At 34.9% G+C, this 12,944-nt stretch overlaps 1 protein-coding gene across 1 annotated transcript; it reads left to right on the forward strand.

Annotated features, from left to right (window-relative positions):
* The first annotated feature begins 2,538 nt into the window (after positions 1–2,538).
* LOC100368868 (DDB1- and CUL4-associated factor 12-like) lies at positions 2,539–10,683 on the forward strand. Its single transcript, XM_006812022.3, has 8 exons — positions 2,539–2,706; positions 3,360–3,687; positions 3,882–4,088; positions 6,577–6,637; positions 7,464–7,630; positions 8,471–8,693; positions 9,003–9,154; positions 9,877–10,683. Exons 2-8 carry the CDS (start codon positions 3,490–3,492, stop codon positions 10,033–10,035), a joined length of 1,167 nt encoding a protein of 388 aa, XP_006812085.2. The 5' UTR covers positions 2,539–2,706; positions 3,360–3,489; the 3' UTR covers positions 10,036–10,683.
* Positions 10,684–12,944: the final 2,261 nt, after the last annotated feature.

Raw genomic sequence — 12,944 nt, forward strand, 5'->3', positions numbered from 1 at the left:
AGTCGTTGTGCCGCGTTCTGATCGATATGGGACTCATAGCGACGTATACAACGTGTGTAAAATACGTTGTTTATATTTACATGAAATTCGAACACGCGCTGCGTGACGACCACCGCGCTTTAAAAAGAAAGGTTGTATGTGATAGAAGAAATAACATATATTCAACGTGTTATTGCCGTAGCTCAGTGCATAACTGCGCATGCACAAGTCAGCTTGTACCTCAGACAGAATATGCAGGACCAAATTCATTCAAGTATAAATTTAAGAATGTCTAGTTTAGTTTTGTGGTTTTGTGTTATCGATTTAAATTTGCTCATCTATAATCAATAACCAATATAAACAGTCAGTCTGTGCAACCACACTTTTGAAATACGAGCTCGGATTTTTATTTATTTATTTATTTATTTATTTATTTATTTATTTATTTATTTATTTATTTATTTATTTATTATTTATTTATTTATTTATTTTCTCGAAGGAATAATAACGTTTAAACGGAATCAATTAACTGGTCTGACACTGGTGGCGCTGTTCTACACCGATATCGTCTTTCCGATCTCGTCATGATTCCACATAAGATATCCGGCAGTGCTCATCTTTACTAGCATATCTATTGCGCTCATTTTAGTTCCTTAGTTGCCAAATGATAAAGTACATGTTAGTGTTATTTCCTGTCAAAATGTTTGTTCGACTTTGGTTTAGCCCTGATAAAGTTTGCAACTTGGGTTTTATTTTCACCTATTGTACCTTTCTCTACCATACACATTGTTTTATAGCATAATACGATGTTGAGTAATTTTTCTTTCCTCTATTATGAGCAAAAATTGCTCTTTTTTTATTTTTTAATTTGGGTATGTTCGTTCGTTATTATTTCAGAAAGGTTTCTATCCTATTTTCAATTAGCGTATTATAAAAAATGAATCTGCATTTATATTGCATTTTTTGGTTTTTAGTAATTCAGTGTTCAAGATCATTCCCGCTCTTCTGTTGAAATTTTGAGGTGAATAACATGAAGTGGAAGAAATCTAAAATGTTGCGTTGAATTTTTCTCCTATTTGTATGTGTCAAACTTAAATTCCCTCAAACAATAATATCCCGGACACACACAATTTCCGGATACAGTATTACGCGACGTTTAATTTGTTTCAATGTTGCGTACTTGACGCAAGTAATTGCCTAGAAAATGTATTACATTATTTTTTATGGTCAGTGTGCGCATAAATTCAAAGCAGGATTTTAACCTTTTCAAGTTCATGGCAAAATATTGTATACACGGCAAACAACGCATACCACCATGATTGTTGTGATCATCTCGTCTTTATAACCTACACATTTTTTTCTTTTCTCGTTCTTTCTGTAATATTAATCTTGTATATGTTTAAAATCATCGAATAATTATTCGGTACTGCAATGATATGATAGTTATTTACTAAGAACATAGACCTGCGACAAGGCGGGGGCTATTCCTATAAAGATATTACTCTATAGTAATATTTGTATTGACATTATTAATTTTGAATAGAACTTAGTCAAATGCTATTCTAAAAAACGATTTTAAAAAAGAAAAAAATGTTACATATGTAGTTTAAATATAATAAATATATATATAGAACTAGAAAATAGAACTTTCGTTAATATAAACTGCAACTTTTTTTTTTTTTGTCAATAACTTAGTATCATTATTTAACAAATTGAACTGTGGATCTGGTTTTTGTATGTTGTGCACAGTATATCAAAAAAGTTAAATTGCTCCTCAACTTTAATCAGTGTCACACCCTTCACAAAACCTTTCATCAACTTGTGTTTTGGGTTTTGTGGGCCGGCTTTTTGCTATCATTAGATTGTGATCACTGTTTCTATTTTTTTTTACTTATTGCTCTGTTTTGAATTCTTTTCTTTTTTAATTTACTGTAGATCTTTAATTTATAGTTTCCTTAGATTTCGATTTTTCTGAATTAATTTGATTTTCCGCACAATGCTATTTTACTACTAGTAAGTAATATGTAGGCACTGCGTTTTAAGCGGGAAACGTCTGTGCGTTACCTCCATAACATGTACAAGGCCATTTGTCTACACAGCCTTTGTTTTTTACTGTATACTCGTAGTACGTACGAGCTTCGCGTTTCTGGTGAAAACTGGTTCTGACCGACCGCAAAGCGCATTTACAGCATAACAATGACGTCACCAGAATAATCTTAAAGATGTGATCTGATTGGTTAGAATTTGCAGACTAAATTCAGTAAAAGAATACTTTTCATTGGTTGAAGGAGCGCCTCGGCTCATATTTTAAAATCGTTTACATTTCTTTAATTATGTTGAAAAAATACTGGAAAAGACACACAACAATGAAAGATATCTATATATGTATCACAGGCAATGAGATACTATTATAGTCATTATACGAAAGAAATATTTGTGTTTCAAAATAATACAAAAAACATTTCTCAACCAATCACACACGCTCATCCATCGTCGCTTCATGGCCATTTTACGGCGCACGCGCAGTTTGAGAATCTGTTTGAAATATTCAATAAGGTCAGAGTGAAAACAACATAAACACAGAAGAACAGTTGAAGGACGGAGGTCTGTAAAATAATCGTACATTTCGTATTTGGGATGGCATTTTAAAAAGGAAATATGTTGTGCTGAGTGCCGGAACTCGACTATCTGAAGGATTTTCTATCACTGTACCAGATTATTATATTCGTAAGTATTGTATTTGTTTTTCCAGTGGGAAAATCACCTCTAAAACAAAACTAAGTTCGCTTTTGGGTATGACTGCGTGACGTCCGCACACACCATTTTGTATTTAATTGCAGTCTGTTCCAGTTTTCACCGACCTGTTCTGATGTTGATGTTCTTCCGCTAGCATTTTACTGCTGTTCAAAGAAAATGCTTAATAATTAGTACTATAAGTTTGTAATAGAGTTGGAACTCTGCAGTTGCTCCAGGGGCCACGGTATTTTATTTTAAGGGTGATGCATTTTTGAACGCAAAAACATATCTGTGCCTGTGGCGATGTATGTATGTAATATTCAAACTTTCGTGCGTAGTGAAAATATTAGTACATTTAGTAAAGGTAATGACCGCCGGTGGGGTGGTTTTGTCAAGTTGATGATGGGCACTGGCGGAATTCATCCTACGTTTAACATTATTTATTAACAACACTATAAAGTTTCATTTCATTGAAGTATGTGGGCTACTTCATTTTCGCACATGGAAAACCGATTCTCACTGTATTTTAGTTTCGCCGTGATAAATGTATACATTTGTAGACCTTGAACTAGGGAAAGGACAGTTTGTCAAAAGATGTGATGTTGCAAAATGAAAGTAGTCGAATCCTATTGTTCACTTTTCAGGTAACTTCTTTGTCGCAACGCAAGGCGTGACTGTCTGCACTGCAGTCCGTCTGAAGCAAAGAAGACCAGAAGTGCTTTAATTCCAACGAGGCCCAGAGAATACACGCCTCCCAATTCAGAGAGAAAGAACATGTCTGTTTTGCAGTATACGCAGAATCGCCAGTCTGGACTTGGTGTTACACCAGTTCAAAACATAGCAAAACTATGTGCACGAAAACTTCCACTGCTCTTGCAAGAGCAAGAGTTGTCGCTGGGTGATGTAAACAAGGTGTTCACATCAGAATGGCTGTCAGAAAACCAAGTGATAGTTGGCACCAAGTGCAATTCAGTAAGTATTTACGAACTCATCACCACTCACATATGCTGCATTGATATAGACATGTAATTCGTCCCGTCAACTATTTCAGTCTGTAAAACAATACAATACATGCAGTGCACTTAAAATGTTGTATAAATTAATTCAACAATAAATACAATGTGGCATGACTGCAACTTTTAGTAACCATGTTTCTTTTTCTGTAGCTGTTGGTTTTAGATTTGCATACCAGTCAAAGGTTTCAAATTCCCCTTCTAAAGGGTGTTGACTGTGCAGAGGGAGAAGTTCGTACAGGAGGAATTCACAGTATAACTGTAAATCCCAGCCGAACACTTCTAGTGACAGGATCAGAGGACTCCAGCTGCCCAGCTGTTTATCAGCTTCCAACCTTTGACCCAGTTTGTCTTGGCACTGTAAGTTCTTGATATTGTTGTAAATTTCCTGTTAGGCAATCAATTCCCAAATTTTGATTGTGACTGATATCTTCATTTTTGACTCCCTCGTGCAAAGCACATCATGGGAGTCTTTGCAGTTGGTGCGTCTGTATGTATGTATGTATGTACCGTATTTATCCGGGTATAAGCCCAGGGTCTTGAACATGAAAAATTGCCAAAAAGAAGGGGTGGGCGTTTGCCAAGAGATCCTCGGCGAAAAAAACAAAAATTCGCGAAAATTGACAACACGCAGATCGAACTGAGGCAGGGAATAGAACAGCAAATGAAAACATGCAACGGAAATAAATGAACAATATGCAACACTAGAAGTAAAACAAAAATAATGTATTGCTTATAATGTGACAAATAAACCAGAAATAATAAAAATCGACAGTGAGAAATCATTTGAATTAGGATTTTCCCACCGACAAAATGAATTAAAATGTCAGGGGTTAAACTGCGTAAAATGATTTCCAGTCTCGACAAATTACGAATCAACCGTCATACGAGATCAATTCAAATTTACACAATAAAAATTATAAAAATTCATAGCTGTTTGAAAAAACTTCTCAGATCTTTTTTTGTACGTTCATTGCCATCTTCGTCAAACTCAAAACCCTCAAATGTCCAAGTCGGCGTCACTGTAGCCGTCAAACAAAATCCCTAAAACTTATTCCTGAAGTTCGTCGATATTGTCCCACACAATTTGGACTTAGCACTTTTAATCCACGGATTTCGCAGTCTGTCAGCTTGGCACTTTTCATTCATGGCTAATCATAATAAAGAGACAAGAAAAATGGGGTCGCTCTGCTGCGATGGCACACGATGCTTTTGTTTACAGTCTAGCAATCATCTTTGACCTTTATGCATCTGCTTTACTGATTGGCTAAGAATGACATCACTGCTAGTATTTCATCATAAAGGTCAAATCGTGACATTGATTTCTTATCAGACTCGACACTCATTAATCATGGTGAAAGTTATCATTCAGCAAGTTCCGGCAGTTGGAATGTCTCACTGCATGGATATCGCGGTGGACTTGTAATAGGAAGTTTTTTTTATCCAACGACTGAAGAATAGTTTTCATGACAGAAATGCAATAGCGGTGATAAAAGATGGTAAAAAAGTCGACAGTCTTCGGCGTGACATTGCAAAATTGCTGGTCCCAGTTATGGATTCGCAAGCTGCTACAAAATATTTATAAAGCCAAAATAACGTGATTTCAACCATTCTCCCAGGTACGGATTGCTACAATATTGCAACATTGTTTTCATTGTTGACGACGCTAAAGCCGAACGAGTGCGACACTTGCTTAGCGGCTCTCCTTATACGATTTGCTTGAATCGTTCCTAAGGAAGCACACACCTAACGGCCGGCCCTTTTTTAGGGCCACGGCATATTTCAAAAAGAGAACTACCGTTTCTGCTGTAATATTTATTTTTATAGACTTGCTGACTGTTATGATTCTGAAAAAAAATCAGCGGTGAACGCGCTGCCCTGAAGGCAGAAAGCTGTCACAGCTATTTTGCGTTCACCCCTTGTTTTACGCAATTAACAATTTTTATAAGTATCACGACAGACTTCAAGAAAGTCAACAGTTAATACAACCACAGTCAACAAATAGAAAATGTTTGTTTTTGTTTTTTGTTTTGTGTAGAAAAAGACCCCCTGGGCGTGTGCCCGGATATGACCTCAACTTCTTTATTGTGTCAAAAGTGGAGGGTGGGCGTTTGTCCAGGCATGGGCTCTTACCCGGATAAGTACGGTATATGGTGTTTGTCCCACTGATATCTAAAGAACCAACTTGCATAACAATTAGTCAATTTTCAACTTTTCCACTGATACATGTATCTAATAATCACATTACAATGAAACTTGATACATAGATGTCATAGGACAATGCACAGACTTAATTAGATTTGAATAAAAATTTGTTTATATTATTCACAGAATTTGCATAATTAGTACATTTTTGGTTTTTCCCCTGATATTTCAAGTACTGATCATCACATTTCAATGAAATACATAATATATACATAAATTCTCTTAAGACATCACAACAATTTAATTAGTTTCGGGTTTATATACATCCACAGATGTGATTGATAATGAAAAACATGCATATTGATTATCTAATTATTAATATTATTAAGTTATAAATTTCAAATACTGTGGATCACTTGTTTTCATATTGTAAATGTACATCTAAAAAAGCAGACGAATATTAGTTGCCAAGTTTCTTGTTTGAAAGGCAAATTAATTTTTACTATGTCTCCAATACTCTCAGCACACAAGAGTTCTTCCTATATTTTCTTTTATTAAGTTTGTCTATTAGTTTTAATATATCTGAAAACCACCTCGCAATCACTTATTGACTGTTGTATGTTACAGGTTGTTTATATCTGTGAGGGTTCAGTGACATAATTGTATCCTTCTGTTCTACAAATTTACATCCTTGTTTCCGTAGGATTGTCATACTGACTGGATATTCTCCATTGAATGGTTGGATGACCAATTTTTTGTTACAGGTGAGTATTGTGGTGGTTTAGTGTCTGACTCAAACATTGTGATTTTTGTGAAATAGCAAAGTTAAAAGACAATTTATTTATGAAACTTTCATTAATTAATTATTTGAGTGATAATACCCTTATTTCAATTCTATTTAAAAATGTCTGAACCTTGAAGATGTGTATGTTGATGACTCGATATGTGGTGCAGATCAAGATTCCATGTTTTTGGTGTTTACTCCATTCACTGATCCCCTATAATTGTTTTTGTTTATTAGAGGTGTAATTGTCCCTTGGTGGGTCATATATATGGGGTTAAGTTATTGCAAACAATGCACTTCATTGGGCAACTGTCTAAGTTCAAGGTCAACCAACAATTAATACCGTACAGGTATTAACCTGATATTTGGAAAGCAACCAAATTTCAATGTATCTGATTGTTTTGAAGGGCCATTGAAAGATTCTTATCCCGTGATCAGTTCATGTTACATTTATAATGTCTTCCTTCAAGACTATTGCACTCTGAGATCATTTTTATAGTTTTATTGGTATATGTGAACTATTACGTGATGTAGTTGATAGTTTGAGTATGCACAGGTTACAGGAAATAAAAACACTATTCGTAATTGTTGGCAAGTGAAATTTAAGCACTTGATCAAATGGGGAGCTGAAACCATCTCCCACTATGATGGAAATCATTCAGATTTTCGGTACACATTTCTCCCAGTTTGCATAAATATTTCAGATCATATATCGCAAGACTACGATAAATCTTTAAAGATGACCTTTGGGTGCAACTTTAACAAACATTGCCTTGCCTTCATGCTTATCTGACATCTTTTCGCAGGGTCAAGAGATAACTCAGTTGCACTATGGTCTGTAAGTGATATGTGCAGACCAATGGATTATCCTGGTGTTTTGATTCCCAATCATAAACGAATGACGCCAATTGCCCAGAAAACCTGTGATGGGGGTGAGAAGGTTCGGAGTGTAGCCTTCAACAGCAGAACTCAAGTAAGCAGTTATGTTGTTATTGTACCCTTGGCTTGTTAATATATTCAAAAATCTTTGCAACAAAAAACTTTTGGTGTGATGGATGCAACAAGCATTTTGTAAGATACACTACTGTCTTTCATAGATTTGGAATCTATGCCCAATCAAGCGCTATTTACTTTTGTACAATTTTTTATTATTGAGGTCAAGTTAGACATACTGCCTACTGTACTCCTTTTGAAATGCCAATCATGCCGTTTTTGTCCAATGAAACCAATGCCAACAAGTGATACAAGTGAAAGTCTTCCACATTGCATTGATCTATTCAGAAATTCCTGGAAAATTCTGCCAGTATCACATGGCATTTCAATTGGCTAATCACTTATCAGGTCAAGTTGTACAGCAACATGTCATGCTTCGCACCAACATTTTGTGAATGGTCAAAAGATTCGTCGACGGTGATCTTGACTGTTTTCCCATATTTTTGTATCTGGTGATAGCTAATAATAATAATGTGATAAAATTTGTGCATTTTCATGAATATTTGTGTTAAACTGTCTGTGTTGTGGTAAAAATCAATGTTAACGCAATACGCAGAATATACTCCCAAACCATGGCACATGCTGAGTGAAAATTGTAATTATGATATGTATAATCAATAATGAATTTCAGTAATTGTGAATTTATCTGAATGACCATCTTTATATTTTTGATGTCGAGTGACGGGAGATAAAAAAAAAGCCAAAGTTTGCGCCAACTTGATGATTGTGGTGCATTAATTTCAGTCGGTAACATTGCATCTGCCAAACATTTATGAGTCACAGTAATTTGATGAATTTTTCTTTTGCGTCCCTTACTTAGGAGATAGCTGTTCTTTCCACCAATGGTTTCATGCACATGTGGGATGCTCAGAGATTCAGTCAACGTTTTACAACTTCACTGCCATATTGCCGAGAAAATGTTTGTCTTTGTATTTCAAATGACTTGTCACTTTATGCAGTGGGATCACAATCGCATGTATCGTTTCTGGATTCAAGGACACTCAAGTCTGTCGGATCTATTTACACAAAGGAGAGTGGTAGTGGTAAGTTCCCAGATGTAATTTTTGTTGTTGCCCCTTCGATTCTGTCACCACACCTCACCTCACCTCACGCCACCTCGTCAATGTGAAAAACATTTCTACCATATTAACAAATGTCTGAAACAAAATTATTCATGACTCTGCGATATCTGTGTGATGAAGCATGAGTGCCTACTCAGTGAAATCTTTGATTTGAAAGGGCTTTAAGCAACGTTTTTAAGTACCATTTTTCATGGTGAACAGCCACAAAATTCAACCCATACTTTGAGATTATATTATCAGTCTTGTGATGTATATTATTTTTTTTTCCAGGTGTACGGTCAATTAGCTTTAATGAAGACATAGCTACTATTGGTACTGGAGCAGGCTCCGTACGATTCTTTGACATAAGAGCGGGAAAATACTTAGAAATGGAATGTTGTTCGGGCGAGACAGCTACTTTAAAAACAGGAACTGGCTTCCTGGTAAGTGTGATATAGTACCCGTTATAAACTTACATTTTTAGCAAAAACAGAATGGAAGAAAAAAAAATAGATTGACATGAATTATTTGAATTGTATTCATTAGTGATTTGATTTGTAATCAATGTTTGTCTAATTCGATAAATACATTACGTATTCCGCTATTGCTATGCTTGATTTATGCAGTCTAGACATTGACACCTTATTGTATTCTAATTTATTGAGTTGCCAATGGTTTATTTCAATAATTATGTGCGAGTTTGTACACCTCAAAATTTTGACACAACAAAGGCAATTGCTTCAATGCCCTTCCCGTCTGGCTTGGTGTCCCTATTTGGTCACAGATTTGGTTGTAATTTGTTCCTGTGCTTGCTTATGTAATAACGCGAAGCACTTCTGTGCCCAAAAAATGGCATCCATGTTGTTTTGATCTGTGGTCTTCGGTCAATAATGCACATATTTTGAAAGAATTCAACAGCTACACGCCTAACCAAACATTTTGAATGAAATTGCTTTTATCCATCTATGTCATCTTGATGACACAAAATTTCAACGATAAAGGGCCCGACTTGCTGGGACCTCAAATTATGGTATGTGTGTAGCAATGCTACTTAGCTAGCTATCAATGTGTTGAATACAATAGTATGACTGTTACATGACCATCTCACGATATAATGTAATATTATTGCTATATGTGTAAATGTCTTCTTTTCATCACTTTTCAGCATCATGACGAAATCTACAATGAGTATTTTGCTGATCAAGTCTACTATCCTAATGCAGTCTACACACACTGCTACGATTTCTCAAAGACGCGGCTCTTCCTGGCGGGTGGACCACTATCATCAGGACTGCATGGAAACTATGCAGCGGTGTGGCAATGACATCAGAAACTTTCATATATACGTTTAGTGACACAAGTACTCACAAACTTAACCATTATGTCAATTTGACAATTATTCCCATCCAAGATTGTATGGGAGAACAAGACTTTATGAACTACGGTACACTCGTGAATTGTACATTATATCACTCTGTTTTGGCTATGAAATCTATGAAAAGAACAAATTTACCTTTTCAACAATCAACAATTTTTCTGTGCAATAAGAGAATTTGGTTTTTTGTCATTTGTTTTTTCCTCTAGATACTCTACATTGAAAGAAAGACTTCAATTGTTATTTTTGTAGTGAGCTTTGCTAGTGAGTTGTCAAATTTCTCAACTTTGAATATTCAACGAGATATGGAATGAAATAGTGAGATGGGAGGGAGCTTCAGACGGTCAACAAAATTAGCATCTGAAAATATTTAAACAATGCCAAAAATTCACTGGGCTGAATTTAGCTTCTTTGTTTTGTTTTTTTATGATATCGTATATCGTACCAGCCATATTGGCTTTGTGTCTAATTTTATTCCGTGTTGGTATAGACACTGGTATTAAAACTTACGAAAAGGATTTATTTTTATGCCTTTTATGTTCCATTTTGATGTACACAAATTTATTAAAAATAAAAAGGAGCCTTATTTATATTATATACATCTGTGTGTTGTGTATTATGTAGTTACTGCTATCATCTATACCTATAGAATGGTCTGTCTTGCTTTTACAGGGATTGTACTAACACACAAGTATAACCCCTGTGCATGACAGTAATTTGTATTCTTTCAGAGGGACATCAATTTCAAACTCAAAGTGGTGAAAATTTATTTTTCACAAGGCACCAAGAAAAACTCTGTCATTGGTACAATTGTGTTTAATGCTTCTGAAATTCTAGCCCTGATTTAGAGGCTCTAAACTGAACCAATTATTACACCAGTTTATACATGTTTCACCTCTACTTTTCATCACAAATTTACAAAATACTCCTGTTTATAGTCTGCACAATTCTTCAGAAGAATGGGACAGGTTTGAGTTAAAACTGAAAATGTATTTATTAGGGTTCATTTCCATAAATATTGAATATTATAAAAAAAAAGTGCAAACAAATTTGGGGTAAAAAATGTGTGGTGTTGAAACGGTTAAGTGCATTTGATGCGGTATAACATATAAATTCCCAAATTAATGCAGTCGAGTCGAGGCAGAATTTGCAATTTTGAAAAAAAAACAGCTCTCTGATTGGCCTGATTTGTGTGTTGGGGTTGATGGGCAATAATGACTTGTTTACTGGTAACAGAAATAGAACAAAAATATAAACCCAGACTGACCTACATTGAAGACCAGCATAATCTATGAAAACTGAAGGCAATAATTGTGAATATTACAATTTTTATCAGTGAATATGATCTGTAAAATATCCACTGCTGGAAAGTTTCTTTATTTTTCCAGACCAGCAAAATTCACAAAAACTAGTGTCACAAAATTAAAATGGTTCACGTCATGCATAGATCAGGTTCAGGTCAAATTTGTTTACATGGAAGAAAACAGCTGGCATGAGGCCAACGAACTTTAATATCATTTGGTATGCAAATTCCTGCAACAGATACCACAGATCATGTGACAATATACTGTGACCTATTTTTGTTAGCAGTAAACAACTGTGTGAATGACCTACATGTAAATGCTGGCATATTGCTGTTATGTTTTAATACATGCAGTAAGGAATACTAATAAGCTTGTGATGCAATGCTATAGATTTGCCATTAATGAAAATGACTGGTGATGCTAATATAATATAGTCTGTGTTCAAGCAATGTCTAAAAATAGGGAATTCAGTATCTGAGTCATCCTGGGCACTGACCTGGCACAAAGTCAAGAATAGTTATGCTAATTGACATTGACAGATTTTTCTGAAAATTGGAGCATCTACATGTATTCAGTTTACTACAAACACAACAATACTAAATTTGGCATTGTTCCAAATTACTGGGCCAATATTCATACTATGAAATAGGTATACCCATGGAGGTAGAAAAGAGAGTATACCTAACAGTGTAAACGCATCACTTTACATAAAAGACAGAGGTGTATCTATTTTAATGATTCAACATACAATATATAAAAATTGTTGCCTTCTGTTTTATTTGAAATGTGCTTCTAATGAACAAATTTGATATTTAGATCATACAGATTTTGTTCATTCAAAAGTTATTCTACTTTGATCGTTGTGGTTGTTAACTTGGCACCAGTCAGTCCCTTGTTTGCATTGACCTTATGATTGCATTTCCAGTGTTTGAAAAGTGTGTATGTGTATATTGTTCTACTGGTGGGATTGTAATGAAACCCACATATTTGTTCAACAACTTTGATCAAAACCTTCAAGCACTGGAAAATTATGCTAATTTAGTCAAAAAATGAAAGAACAAATAGTAAAATACATAAACATGGGTTTAAAGGCTTATACTTGACAAGTTAAGATGCACTACTACATTCCTGACTGTAAAGGTATCGTATCAATACATGTATTAAAAAATTATCTTGAGAAGGTCAAGTGGAATTAAAGATTATGTGTTAATCATATTTTTAGTAGGAGTTCATGCCATCAGGATACCAAAAATAAAAAATAAAATGGAGTCCCTGGACAATGTTTTGACATACAAGCCTCCATGACAAATGGTCAAACAGGCATTTTTACACAAGTTTCTAAGGTGAGATTATTTCTTCATATTTCTTTTGCTCAATGACAATAGGATGAAAAATTCATATATTACTGACATGAACCCTAATTTAAAAATAAAAATTGACATAATTTAGTGAGTTTCCATGGTGATGATAGTTTTCCACTATATACAATGGCAGGTTATCTCCCATAATGCACTATGTATATGTGTAGTAACATGCTCAGTAGTGTGAAATTTG

Source organism: Saccoglossus kowalevskii, chromosome 13, assembly GCF_978046115.1.
Source record: "Saccoglossus kowalevskii chromosome 13, keSacKowa6.1, whole genome shotgun sequence".
NCBI lineage: Eukaryota > Metazoa > Hemichordata > Enteropneusta > Harrimaniidae > Saccoglossus > Saccoglossus kowalevskii.